Raw genomic sequence first — 13,464 nt, forward strand, 5'->3', positions numbered from 1 at the left:
CACATGTGCAGCTTCATGGCAGTTAAAGATTAAAGGGAGGCCAAGATGGCAGCTTCCTTGGCTGAAAACGATAGGAGGGTTTACTTCCACTTTAACATGCATACACATGTTTCAAAAATCATTTTGATAACAGGGCTGCAAATATTTAGCATTCATTCCATGAAATGTATTTATTTACCAATCATTTATAAATAGAAATGCATATTTTTATAACTTTATTTTTTTTAAATATAGGCTTCAAAAATCAAAGGGAAATACAGTAAAAACAAGTCCTGTTTTCCCTACAACAAAGTCTCCCATCACTGTGCTCACACGGGACATATTTCCTCCATTAAGTCTATGTATGGCTCAGTGTCAATAAAAAAATGTACAACAGATTGTGAATCAAATCACCATGAAGAATATTCCTTAAGCATATATCTTATAGCCGATGTTTAATGAAGTTTTCATTTAAAAATTAATATACTGACAGCATGGAAAACAAGGAGCTAGGTATGCCTTGTATGAAATGCGAAAGGAAGTGATATGGGACTGAGGGAGAGATAAACAGAAAAAGTAAATGAGGAAGACAGGGAGAGCAAGATAATGGTAGACTGGGTAGAGAGAGAGATGAAGCAGAAGAAGGAAGGAAGGAAGGAAGGAAGGAAGGAAGGAAGGAAGAAAGGAAGGAAGGAAGGAAGGACGGAAGGAAGAAAGGAAGGAAGGAAGGAAGGAAGGAAGGAAGGAAGGAAGGAAGGACGGACCTGACAGTCAAATATAAAGCAAGAAATAGGGCAGAAAATGTCAAAAAGGCATAGCTAATCAAATCAAAAGCATAAGCTTAGACAAAGGAATATAGAATGAAAATAAAGAGGGAACAAAATAAAAGGAATTGGGAGGAAAGAGAAAGGAAATGATAAGAGATGAGAGGCAAAGAAAAATCAAATGGCATATGTCATTTTGTTCCTGCTATTGAGAAGTGTTAAATACATTTATCTGTAAAGCCCCAGAAGCTGCCTATGATTGATTATGCACCTGCCTATAAAGGGAAGAAAGAAGAGAAAGGAAGGGAGGTCAAAAAGGAAAGATAAAAACGAAAGGAAGAAAAAACAAGAAGAAATAAAGGGAAGAAAAGACAGGGCGGAAGGAAAGGAAGAAGGAGAAGATGACAGAGAAGAAAATAAAAAAATATAATTAATAACATCTGTCATTTTTTTTCTGCTCTTGAGGGGTTTTGAAGACATCTGTAATGCCCCAGGAGCTGCCTATGATTGATGATGCTTCTGCCAATAAAATGAAAAGCAGATGGATTCTGGTGCGAGGCAGCAGTTTCTCCTCCTGAATTGTATGTGTTAGTTCAGTATGCACACCGACCTTACACATTTGCACACAGTGGCATTCTTAAAAAAGAAAGCCTCTTCCGTCACGTCTTGTTCCTTTTTCCTTGCTGGACCGGTGTCCTTTGTCACTGTCCTTGCATACAATGTATTGTATTCTTTGACTATGTTGTATGACTATTTTCTCCGGCTCTATTACTGTACATATCCAGGTCCTCACAGTGTGTTACATGTAACTCCCAGGAGAAGAAGTTTTCTTTGTGAGTCTTTTTCTTTCCTCTTGTATAAAGAAGCTCCATATCACTGTTGTCCAAAATGCGAATTAGGTCACCATCTGCATCTTTCATATTCAGGGCCACGTCAATCCCAGGGAATTGAGTTCTGATAGAAAGCAGAATTAAAAATATGATTACACAGAGAAAAAGTCTTATGAAATTGTTCCAGATTTTTTTTTATTTTTTTTACTTTCACAGCAATAGTGATAAGCAAACAGGCAGGACACAGGGGGCCACAAAGGATCAAAACAAGACTCAAGTCTTCTCAGACATCCTTTTCCATCTAGTAAAGTGTCATTTGTTGTCAAAGTATATATCTGCTTGGCATGCCATCTAAATCGTTCCCATAATCCAAAATTAAAAAAGTGTATATTAAAGAATATACCCCCCAATCCATGCGCCCGGCCCCTAATCTACATGCAGGGTGCCTGACACATAGATTTCAACAGTTTTTTTTGGAAGCACATGATTAGAGTCTGAGGCTGTAATTGGCTTAAAAATATGGTAGCTCGGGCGCAGAGCACTGCTCCCGGAGCCCACTCAGTTGTGTGACATTAGCAAATTAATATTTGCTAATGTCTTCCTGTTTCTCCTCTCTGCCAATTGGGAAGCTGGTCCTGAGCCCTAATTGGCCAAATTCCAGGACTCCTGATTGGCTAGGAGGAGACCACCGGGACTCAGGGCTCGGGAAGAGAGATACAGAGATGAAGGTAAGTGCGAGGCCGGTGGGCAATGGGCGAGCAAGCATAGCAGCAATTGATGGGGGGTTGGCCTGGTAGTGGCAACTGATCGAGTAATGGAGGGGGGGAGGGAGGGAGGTGGGTTTGGTGGTGGTCCGATGGATGGCTGGGTGGGGGTTTCGGGCTGACCCCCCCCCAAGAAATTTGAGCACCAGTCACCTCTGGATATTGATATGTATGCTAACAATGTATTCATACTATGACAATACATTTTATGAACACGAATATGTGTGTTTCCTCTACATCTAATTAGTCTTTCACTGTTACTATTATTATTATTATTACTTGTATCATTTTAATTGCAGCACAATGCAGAGATCACATACTGAGAACTAAAAATAAGGATCCCTCAAGGTGCAAAACCCTGCTAATGCCAGTTATGAATACATCTATAAATATATAAATAAACCCCTTTATGTTTAAAACTTCAAAAAGGGGAAAGAGGGGGAAAAGGATTGGAGTGGGAGCTCTCTGTATCATAGCATCAAAAACTCATAATAAATCCCTATTTGCGCTTAACCGACTTTGGGGATAGGAAAAAGGGAGAAATACACAGCCCACTGTGCAAGTACAAAAAGTCAAAATTGATTATATCAAAAACACATAAATGGATTTGCCAATGATAAAAACTGAATCATTTACAACGTGCCAATCATACTGTGATAAAAATTCTGTCCACCATACTTGCCCCTATCCAGGGACAGTAATATATATATATATATATATATATATATATATATATATATATATATATATATAGCGAGGAATGTGAAAGTACAATATCTTCAATCCTGAGCAGCAATAATACCTTGAAACTTAGAAATTGCATGCATGTGAATAGGATGTGGAGCCAAGTTGGCTCCCAATGCACTTTGCATCTAGTAACATTGAATGATTTTTAAAGGGGAGAGGAACCGGACAGTATATGCAGACCTGCCATTTTAGTGCAAGGTCCCATTCGTTCGTTATTAGCCAGAAGAGCACAACACATTTTGTTTATCAACTTTATATATATACTCTATATAGACTTCGATCACACTAAGGGGCATATTTAAGAATCAGTAAGTGTGATTTTAAAAAAACAGTCACTGCAGGTTAATCTCCAAGGTGAATTTGTTTCACTGTACAGTGTTCACCAACAATGGTTGCAAAATGAATGCCACATTCAATGCTTTATAAATATGCTTTTACATTTTTTGCAGTTCCTATTGGCACTCTCTGAACTCTCAGGACTCTTTCACACGGATGTGTCTGTGTACGGGCTCTGCTTTGCTCAGCAGGGGATTGCTTCGTCGATCCCCACTGAGCAGGCAGATGACAGGGACAGACCTGTCAGAGCGCCGCTCTCCTCTATGGGGGATCGGATGAAGACGGACCGTAGAGTCTGTTTTCATCCGATCCACCAGATGGATGGAAAAGTAGGGTTTCCATCCATCACACTTTAGCAGATCGCAGCGGGTCGGATGTTAGCGGACATGTCACTGCTGACATCCATCACTCCATAGACCTGTATGGGGCGTCCATTCAGGTCTGCCTAAAAAACTGACAGGCGGAACTAAACAGTCTGCTGTGTGAAAGGGGCCGATTACAGTTTTAAAAGGGAGATAGGCGATAGGATTCCAGGTGTGAACTATCATTTCCTGGTTTCAGGAGAACAATGATACCTGCTGTTCTGCCTCAAGCAGGATATTAATTAAGTTGTTCTGCCTGCAATATCAGATTTGACTACAAGATTGTAAATTTACTGTTTTTGCAGATCTTAGAAACTGTTCAGCTTTAACAAAAGTTCCCAATATATTTCAGTCTATGAAAATAAAATAAGTGCATCCTGGGAGCTCAGACTCCATCTTAGAGACTAGAGAGGAGGAACCAGCAGAGCAGTGTTGGATGGATTGGAACTTGCATCTCTTTACATCCGCTAATGGCAGCATCACTGGTATGAATCATTTACTATGATGTGCAGCTTAATTGTCTAGTGCATCTTATGTATATTTCATATACTTTTATATGTACTGTTTATCAGTTTTTTCCTAATAGTTTCACCCACCCTGTTGTGTTAATAAAGCTTCAAGATCAAACTCAGTATGGCTTATTGCAGAATAGGAGGGTTTTGCTGCATGTGGAATTACACACAGGGTAACGTGTAGCGAGGACAGAACACCTGCCATGTTTATAGATTTGAGGACCAAGAAGCTCATAACCTGAATTCAGAACTGTTAAGAGTTCCGGTAACAAAATTTCACCATATGTTTTATAAATTTCAGATGGGAGGCCATCCAGACCTGATGCTTTATTAGTGGGGCCTCATCTGCTGCCTTACTCAATTCCTCAAATGTAATGGGAGGGTTCAAGAACTTCCTGTCTGCTGCCATCAAAACTGGCAACCAAAGGGGGCTTAAGAAATCAATCAGCTGTTGTGGAAGATCCTGCACTTTACTGCAGTATAAATTACTGTAAAAAGAATGGAAGACCTTTGAAATCTTGATGGGATCATGAGGAAATATATCTGAAGCATTAGTAATAGAAGCAATTTAATTAGGTTGGTTTTGGGAGCTGGCAATAACAGCTAACAGGTGACCTGTATTTTCACTATGGTGTTCCAGCCATTGAGCAGCACTCTTAGCCCCTGTACACGCAGTCAGAGATTTCGACAACCAAATCTGTCGGATTTTGTCCGTCGGATTTTGTCCATCGGATCTTGTCCGAAACTGTTGCATACACACGGTTGGACAAAGTTGTCGAAAAATCCGATCTTTCAGAACGTGATGACGTAATTTCATTATGATAGGACTACATTCAGGCTAGTAGCCAATAGCTTTGATGTAGGAATTTGATCTGAGCATGCGTGGCACTTGGTACGATCAAAATTCTCTACACATGATCGGAGTATGTCCGACCGGCCCAGTTGGTCGGGAAATATTTCCAACAAGTTGGAAAATTGGGTCCGACGGATATTCCGACGGAATCAGTTCGATGCATACCACATACAGTCGGATTATCTGACAACACGGTCCGATAGGACACATTCGGACGGATTCTCCGACTGTGTGTACAAGGGCTTAGGGGTATCGAAAAAGTGGGTTTACCCTTTTGCCACGACAGACATCTTAGCTTGGTACAGCATTGCATATTCATTTGAGTGATGTTTCCTATCGTCATATTGGGCTCGTAACTTCTGTACTTCTACAGAGAAATCTGGGAAAAGGGATATTTTTGATCTGTTTAGCTCAACCAGCCCTTTAGTGCGAGCCATGGCAAGGATTTTTTTTATTATCTTTGTAATGAAGTAGCTTTAGGATAAAAGAATGTGGATTATTCCCAGGAGGGAGTGCACAGGGAGGAAAATGTTGTGCCCTTTCCACCACGAAGAACGGTGTAAAGTTCTTCCATTAAAAGGTAAATAAACAACCATTGCTCAATATATGAATTTGGATTTCGCCCTTCAATTCTCTCAGGCAGGGCCATTCTAACATTGTTGCTGTTGTGGTCTGTTTTCCATATTGTCTATATCATTGATATGCAATTAGCGGACCTCCAGCTGTTGCTAAACTACAAGTCCCATCATGCCTCTTCCTCTAGCTGTCATGCTTGTGGCTCTAAGAGTCTTGCTATGCCTCATGGGAATTGTAGTTCTGCAACAGCTGGAGGTCCGCTAATTGCATATCCCTGGTCTATATGGTTAGCGTGGCATTGGACAAGTAGACTGGCAGCATTAAAGCGTTTGTTAACCCAAAAAAAAAACAGATCCTGTTCCCTAAAAGAATGTTATACAGCAGAGCGCTTGTGCTGTGTCATTTGACCCCCTGTTTTACCTGTAATACCTGGCTGATCCTGCCTGGCTATGCCCCCCCCCCCTCCCCGTACGCTGACCACAATATATCAGGGCTGCTGAGCTCTAACACCATTGTCAGCGTACATGCCTCCTGTGTCCTCTCCTCCATCCTCCCCCCTCCCCCACTCCTGCTGCTTTCATACTTAACATTAAATGCATCTGTATTAGAACAATAAGTTCCCCTGTGTCTGTGTTATATCATAAATATGCTATTCTGTACTGATAACTAACTGTCTTCCTGCGAACAGTTGCCTCCTCCCTTTCCTCTCCTCTGCCCAGCTCACAGTTTCAGTGGGTGGGGCCGGGCACTGGCGCTGACATCAGCCAGGGAGGAGAGGAGAGAGGAGAGACAGAGCCAAGGAGTCACATCATCGCAGGAAAACGTTGTGTGTGTATATCAGTATAGACAAGCATATTTATGATATAACACAGACACAGGGGAACTATTTTTCTAATACTGAGGGGATGGGAGCTTTTTATACAAGTGGCTTAACAACCACTTTAATATCTCTCTTAGCTGGGCCCAACTCACCCTCCATGGAGCTCGAGCTTCCCTCTAACGCTGAGGTATGTCCACGCACTTTTTGTATATCGTGGTGAATAAGTGACATGTCCTCCCTTAGGTGCTGGAACTGGGTAGTGAGTGTCCTCGGTGAAGAGTTATAACTCTGCACAGCCAGAAAAACATCTCAGCTCAGATGTATAATCTTGCACAAGGGTTGGGGTCTGTGCAGCCCAATCTCCCTCAAATACAAAAGACTGGGAGTCTCTCGCATCACCGGCATGAGTAAAAGTGGCGTTATCTGTTAGGACAGCCAAATCTTTATTTTCAGCCATTTGTGAATCAGACATTCTGCACAACTATACAGCACAGTAATGGCTATATAGTCAAATGAAGGGGACATCACTGGTTTGGAATCTGGAGATCTGCATCTTGCAACTGCCAATACCCCACCTCCAACAATCTCAATAAGTTATACTCCTTATGTCACCTGCTACAATCCCTGGTGACTGATTCATTGTACAGGCTACCAACTCTTCCAGCCCAAACACCTGAAGTGCAAAGAATAATGTACTGAAAGTAATGATAAACTCAAACAATAAACTTCCTATTTACCCCCCCCCCCCCCCCCGGTCTGTTAAATACACCATTAAAAGTGTTTTGTTTGAAGGAAGCTTTAGATAGGTGATAGGGTCACTTTAACACAACCATATAACCACAGGGTCACTTTTACCCAGTAACTCGCCTATGAACGAGTGTGGATATACTTACTTGTGTACTTAAGTGTGTATTTTTCCCAAAAAATTGCATTTGAAAGACTGCTGCGCAAATACAGTGTGACATAAAATATTGAAACAACCACCATTTTATTCTCCAGGGTCTCTGCTAAAAAAATATATGTAATCTTTGGGGGGTTCACAGAACCTGCGAACGGACCAAAAGTTTGCGCAAACTTTAGAACCCCGTTAAAGTCTAAGGGACTCAAATGTTTAGAATCAAAAGTGCTAATTTTAAAGGCTAATATGCAAGTTATTGTCCTAAAAAGGGTTTGAGGACCTGGGTCCTGCCCCAGGGGACATGTATCAATGCAAAAAAAAGTTTTAAACACGTCCGTTTTTTCAGGAGCAGTGATTTTAATGATGCTTAAAGTGAAAAAAAAAGTGAAATATCCCTATAAATATTCTACCTGGGGGGTGTCTATAGTATGCCTGTGAAAAAAATGGCATAGGTAGCCCCCCTGCCCATTATCAGCCCCTTTGGGTCTTGTATGGATATTAAGGGGAACCCATACCCATATTAAAAAAAGGAAAGGCGTGGGGCCCCCAGGCCCTATATACTCAGAACAGGAGTATATAGGCGGTGCAAACAAGACAGGGACTGTAGGTTTGTTGTTAAGTGGAATCTGTTTGCAATTTTCAACTGGTACATTTTAAAAGTGTAACTCAAGACAAAAAATTTATTTTTAAAGCGGAGGTCCACCCTAAAGTGGACCTTCCGCTCATCGGGAACCCTCCCCCCCTCCGGTGCCACAATCGGCACCTTTCAGGGGGGAGGGGGGTGCAGTTACCTGGATAATCCAGGTAACTGCACCCACTTCCGGGATAGCTCTCTGTGGAAAGGGGCGTAACTTACGCCCCTTTCCGCAAGTGCCCGCCCCTTCCCGCAAGTGCCCCGCTGCCTGCTGGGAAACACACAGATCCCAGAGGCAGCGGGGAGCGTCCTTATTGCGCAGCGCGATTCGCGCATGCGCAGTAGGGAACCGGGAAATGAAGCCGAAAGGCTCCATTTCCTGATTCCCATACCCAAGATGGCGGCGGCAGGACCCGACAGACGACCTAGAGATCGGCTTCAGGTGCCGACATCGCGGGCGCGCTGGACAGGTAAGTGTCACTATTTTAAAAGTCAGCAGCTGCAGTATTTGTAGCTGCTGGCTTTAAAAAAAAAAAAAAAACGCGGAGTCCCGGTGGACTCCCGCTTTAAGCTTTTTGGAAAAACATAGGGAAGGGTTATCACCCCTGTAACATTTGTTTTGGTGTCTGTGCACCTCTTCAAAAGATTTCACTTTCTGTCCCAATGACAAATGTTTTTTGAAAATTTGGGGTTTTTAGTGAAACAAGGATTGGTGATAAAGCATCAGTGGAGAGGAGACACGTTTTTCCCATATTAACTCTTACAGGAGAGAATTTCCCTTCCTAGGGGTAGATTTCATCTCACTTGCTGTTGTCTCCTTCCGTTTGCAAGTAGGAGTCGTTTGTAAGTTGGATGTTTGAAAGTAGGGGCCTGCCCTATATACTCTGCAGAAATTTGGGCCTTAGGTATTGGTGTTACCACAACACTGTAAGCCCTCACAGTTACTCTTGGTGGGTGCTAGAATGCCCTGCTGTGAACTATTATATCAAGAATTGTAATTACATGCCATTGTTGAACAGTGGTAGAAAAATTGGGCCTTTGGTGGTGGTGCTGGTGCCACAACACTGTAAGTTCTCACAGTTACTCTTGGTGGGAGCTGTGAAATATTATATCAAGAATTGTAATTATATGTACCTGTTGAACAGGGGCAGAAAAATTGGGCATTTGGTGGTGGTGGTGTTGCCACAACACTGTAAGCTCACACAGTTACTCTTGGTGGGCGCAGGAATGGGCCCTGCTGTGAAATATTAGATCAAGAATTGTAATCATATGTCCCTGTTAAACAGGGGCAGAAAAATTGGGCCTTAGGCACTGGTGCCACAACACTGCAACCCCTCACAGATACTCTAGTGGAAGTGCAGGAATGAGCCCTGCTGCAAAGTATTGCATCAAACATTTTAATTACACGCCCCTGTTAAACAGGGGCAGGAAAATTGGGCCTTAGGCACTGGTGCTGGTCCCACAACACTGCAACCCCTCACAGATACTCTAGTTGAGTGCAGCAACGAAACCTCCTGCAAAATATTGCATCAAAAATTATAATTACTTACCCCTGTTAAAACCCCTTGCTAAATTGGACCTTAGCCACTGGTGGCAGCACCCAGAACCAAAAATGTTCTTGCAAGCTATCAGCATGATCATTGAGAAGGAAGAGGATAGTCACTCAGCATAACAGGATAGTCACTCAGCATCAGCATAGACAGTCTTGAGGGGATCTGACATTTCAAAAAGAAATATTCGGTTACATCAGCATCAGGTGCTTGGTAGCTGGTGGTGATCCAAGACTAAGTCATTTTTATGAAGGTCAGTCGATCGACCGTGTCGGTGGACAGGTGCACCCTGTGATCGGTTACAAAGCCTCCAGCAGCATGAAAGAACGCTGGATGCAGGTCAGGCCAGAAGCTCAATTGCATACTGTGCAAGCTCTGGCCAGTGATCCATCCTCAAGACCCAGTAACCCAGAGGATTTTTGGAGGATTTTCGGTGGGAAAGGTGTCCAAGTCTGATCTTGCCACTAGGTATTTCGGCACTAGGAAATCAGACGCTGGCAATGGTTGCTCCTTCTGTGACTGACCGAAGCCTCAGCAACACGTTGTCCAGGACCAGGAGTTTGTAACCTCCCAGGCTCTGGAAACGTGTTGCACAAACCTTTCTGCAAGGCCTCCCGAAGATGTTTCATCCTCTGCTCCGTCTGCGACGGCAAGATAAGGCCCGCAACCTTACCCTTGTAATGTGGTCAAGGAGGGTTGCCAGCCAGTAATGATCCCTCTCTCCTTGATACCACGAATACGAGGATCCTTCTGCAGGCTTTGCAGGATCAGGGAGGCCATGCAGCATAGGTTAGCTGAGGCATTCGGTCCGGAGTCCTCTGGGTCACTAAGGACGACATGATCTGCAGCCACCTCCTCCTAGCCATGTACAAGTCCATGGGTTTCTTGGGACTGTAAATGATCCCTTGAAGACTACTGCTGATGCTAAGTGCTAGGCTCCACCTCCATGCTGACACAATCCTCCTCCTCATCCTCTTCCTGTGTGATCCGCGGGCCAGCAGGAACACTGTCTGGATAAAGGAGGCCTTGAGAGGTAAGGAAGTCCTCCTCTTCCTGCCTCTGTTCTGCCTCAAGTGCCCTGTCCATTATTCCATGCTGTGTGTGCTCCAACAGATGGACAACAGGGACAGTGTCACTGATGAATGCACTGTCACTGATCACCATCCTTGTGGCCTTCTCAAATGGTGACAGGACAGTGCATGCATCCCTGATCATAGCCCACTGGTGTGGGGGGAAAAAAACAAGCTCCCCTGACCCTGTCCTGGTGCCATAGTCGTACAGGTACTCATTGATGGCCCTCTGCTGCCTGTGCAGCCACTGCAGCATGGCCAACGTTGTGTTCCACCTGGTGGGCATGTCACAGATTAGGCGGTTCTTGGGCAGGTTAAATTCCTTTTGGAGGTCAGCTAGCCGAGCACTGGCATTATATGACTGGCGGAAATGCACACAGACTTTCCTGGCCTGCCTCAGGACATCCTGTAAGCCCAGGTACCTGCCCAAGAACCGCTGCACCACCAAGTTAAGGACGTAAGCCAAACAGGGAACCATGTCCTTTGCCACATACATGGAAACACTCTGTGACTTGTCAATTAATCTATGGGCCGCATTGCCGAGCCCCTGGCTTCAGTCTCTCCTGCGGGCACATTCTCTTTGCAAATCTTGAACCTATTGAGGATTTTTGCTTATTTTGAGTAAAACCTTTTGTATATGAGAATTGAGGCACCTACAGATTTGTGCAACCCGTTTTTTCATTACACAGAAGATTGGGAAGGGTGGACCTAAAGGGAAGTAGTCATGGCCAAATACCACTCTGGGACAAAGCCACACAAACCAATGACAGGCATTTGTATGGAATGGTCCCAATACATCTATCTTTAATATCTCAGAATTATCAACTTACCACCCAACTTTTTGCTCTTCACCCCTGAGGAAAGTTTTCATCAACTAGAAACGCGTCGGGTGTGGGGTCATCAGCTTAGAGTATGATTAATATTTATTGGTTGTTTTTTTTTTAATGTAATTATGTGTTTATAACATTTTGCTACACCATTGGGACACTGTTTGCTTATTGGTCCCTCTGGTTTTAATGTATTTATGTGTATCTTTTGTTCTGTATTTGTTAATAAAATATTCATGTTTTTGATTTGTGTGTGGTGTTGGTGGTCACTTATAATCCCATTTATATAGGTGGATTTTTTTGTTCAAAGGGAAATTTGCCTGGTACAATCTGACATCGCTGTACCGATAGCAGATTGCCCGCAAGTACTTGGCTGTGACACACGGAATTCTACGCCTTCATTCCTCTCAGTGCAGGTTTCAGAGAGGACTGAAGGTATAGTGGGGTTAGAGATCCCAGCTGATGAGGAGCAAGGAGAGGTCCGCTTTATTCTTTGATGTGGGTCTTTTAGGTACGCCTTCCAATGAACTGCTTGGCAGGTTGACATATGTCTGGTCAAGCATGTGCTGCCCAAGTGGATGATGTTTTGGCCACACTAGGTACGCTTGAGACATATATTGCAAATAGCAGCGGTGTGATCTGATGCACCCTGCACATGCGGAGCTCTGCGGTGTGATGCAGTCGGTGTGCTGCCCACTCTACCAAGTCTTCGGCATGTTGCGGCTCAACGCAGCCATCTGCCGAAAAAAGGGCAAGCCTGTCCCATGGCCACGTGCTGATGACGATGCACTGTGTCCACAACCAGCACCGTTCCCTCTAGACACAGAGCCTGCTTGCCCTCTTTTATTGGCTTGTGACTGTCTGCCTCTCCTTGTTGGCCTTCCAGACATACCAATGGCCTGCAGTGAGATGTAGCTGCACAAAGCTGGGATGTATATATATATATATATATATATATATACAGCAGCTAGCAGAATCAACTGCCTGCCTGTAGTATTATTAATATGAGAACGCCAGCACTTGTCTTCAGGTAGCTTTAGGGGCACACTGTGCAAAGAACACAGTACACTAACTCTAAATACTGCAGCTGCCTGCCTGTGATATTAATAGGATAAGAAGAACACCAGCAATTGTCTTCAGGTAGCTTTAGGTGTACACTGTGCAGCAGACACAGTACACTAACTGTAAATACGGTAGCTGTCTGCCTGTGGTATTAATAGGATCAGAAGAACACCTGCAATTGTCTTCAGGTAGCTTTAGGTGCACACTGTGCTAAGGACACAGTACACTAACTGTAAATACTGCAGCTGCCTGCCTGTGGTATTAATAGGATCAGAAGAACAACAGCAATTGTCTTCAGGTAGCTTTAGGTGCACACTGTGCAGAGGTCACAGTACAATAACTGTAAATACTGCAGCTGCCTACCTGTGGTATTAATAGGATTAGAAGAACACCAGAAATTGTCTTCAGGTAGCTTTAGGTGCACACTGTGCCAAGAACACAGTACACTAACTGTAAATACTGCAGCTACCACAATCACCTGCCTGTCTGTTAGTATATTAGGAAGAAAATAACAAGAACGGATCTAGCTAAACTGAATACAGTGTATATATATATAGATATATATATATATATACACACACACACACACAACCCCTAGGATGCATATATATATCCTCCATACACTGTAACTGCAGCTAACTGACTCGCCTGCCTGCTCTATCTAACTTAAATCAAATGACACTATCTCTCTGTCTATCTCTCTCCGCCGGCGCAACACACTACACAAGGCCGCCACGCAGGTGGCCTTATATAGTGTGGGGTGTGTACTAAACCCCCTGAGCCATAATTGGCCAAAGCCAACCTGGCATATTAAGTGCTGAAACTGGGAATATCACTCAGCAGGAAAGCCATCTAAGCCCAGTGTCTTATGTACCGGTAG

At 43.6% G+C, this 13,464-nt stretch overlaps 1 protein-coding gene across 1 annotated transcript in view; it reads right to left on the reverse strand.

Moving 5' to 3' along the window:
- Window positions 1-202: 202 nt before the first annotated feature.
- NCF4 (neutrophil cytosolic factor 4) overlaps window positions 203-13,464 on the reverse strand; it is a 77,550-nt gene continuing 64,288 nt past the window's right edge. Inside the window, exon 11 of the mRNA XM_077452259.1 lies at window positions 203-1,697. Within this exon, the coding sequence (XP_077308385.1) occupies window positions 1,481-1,697 (217 nt within the window). The 3' untranslated portion in view covers window positions 203-1,480. The remainder of the gene's footprint in view (window positions 1,698-13,464) is intronic.

Source organism: Lithobates pipiens, unplaced genomic scaffold (genome assembly GCF_037356315.1).
Source record: "Lithobates pipiens isolate NorthernLeopardFrog02 unplaced genomic scaffold, aLitPip1_a1.2 Scaffold_23, whole genome shotgun sequence".
NCBI lineage: Eukaryota > Metazoa > Chordata > Amphibia > Anura > Ranidae > Lithobates > Lithobates pipiens.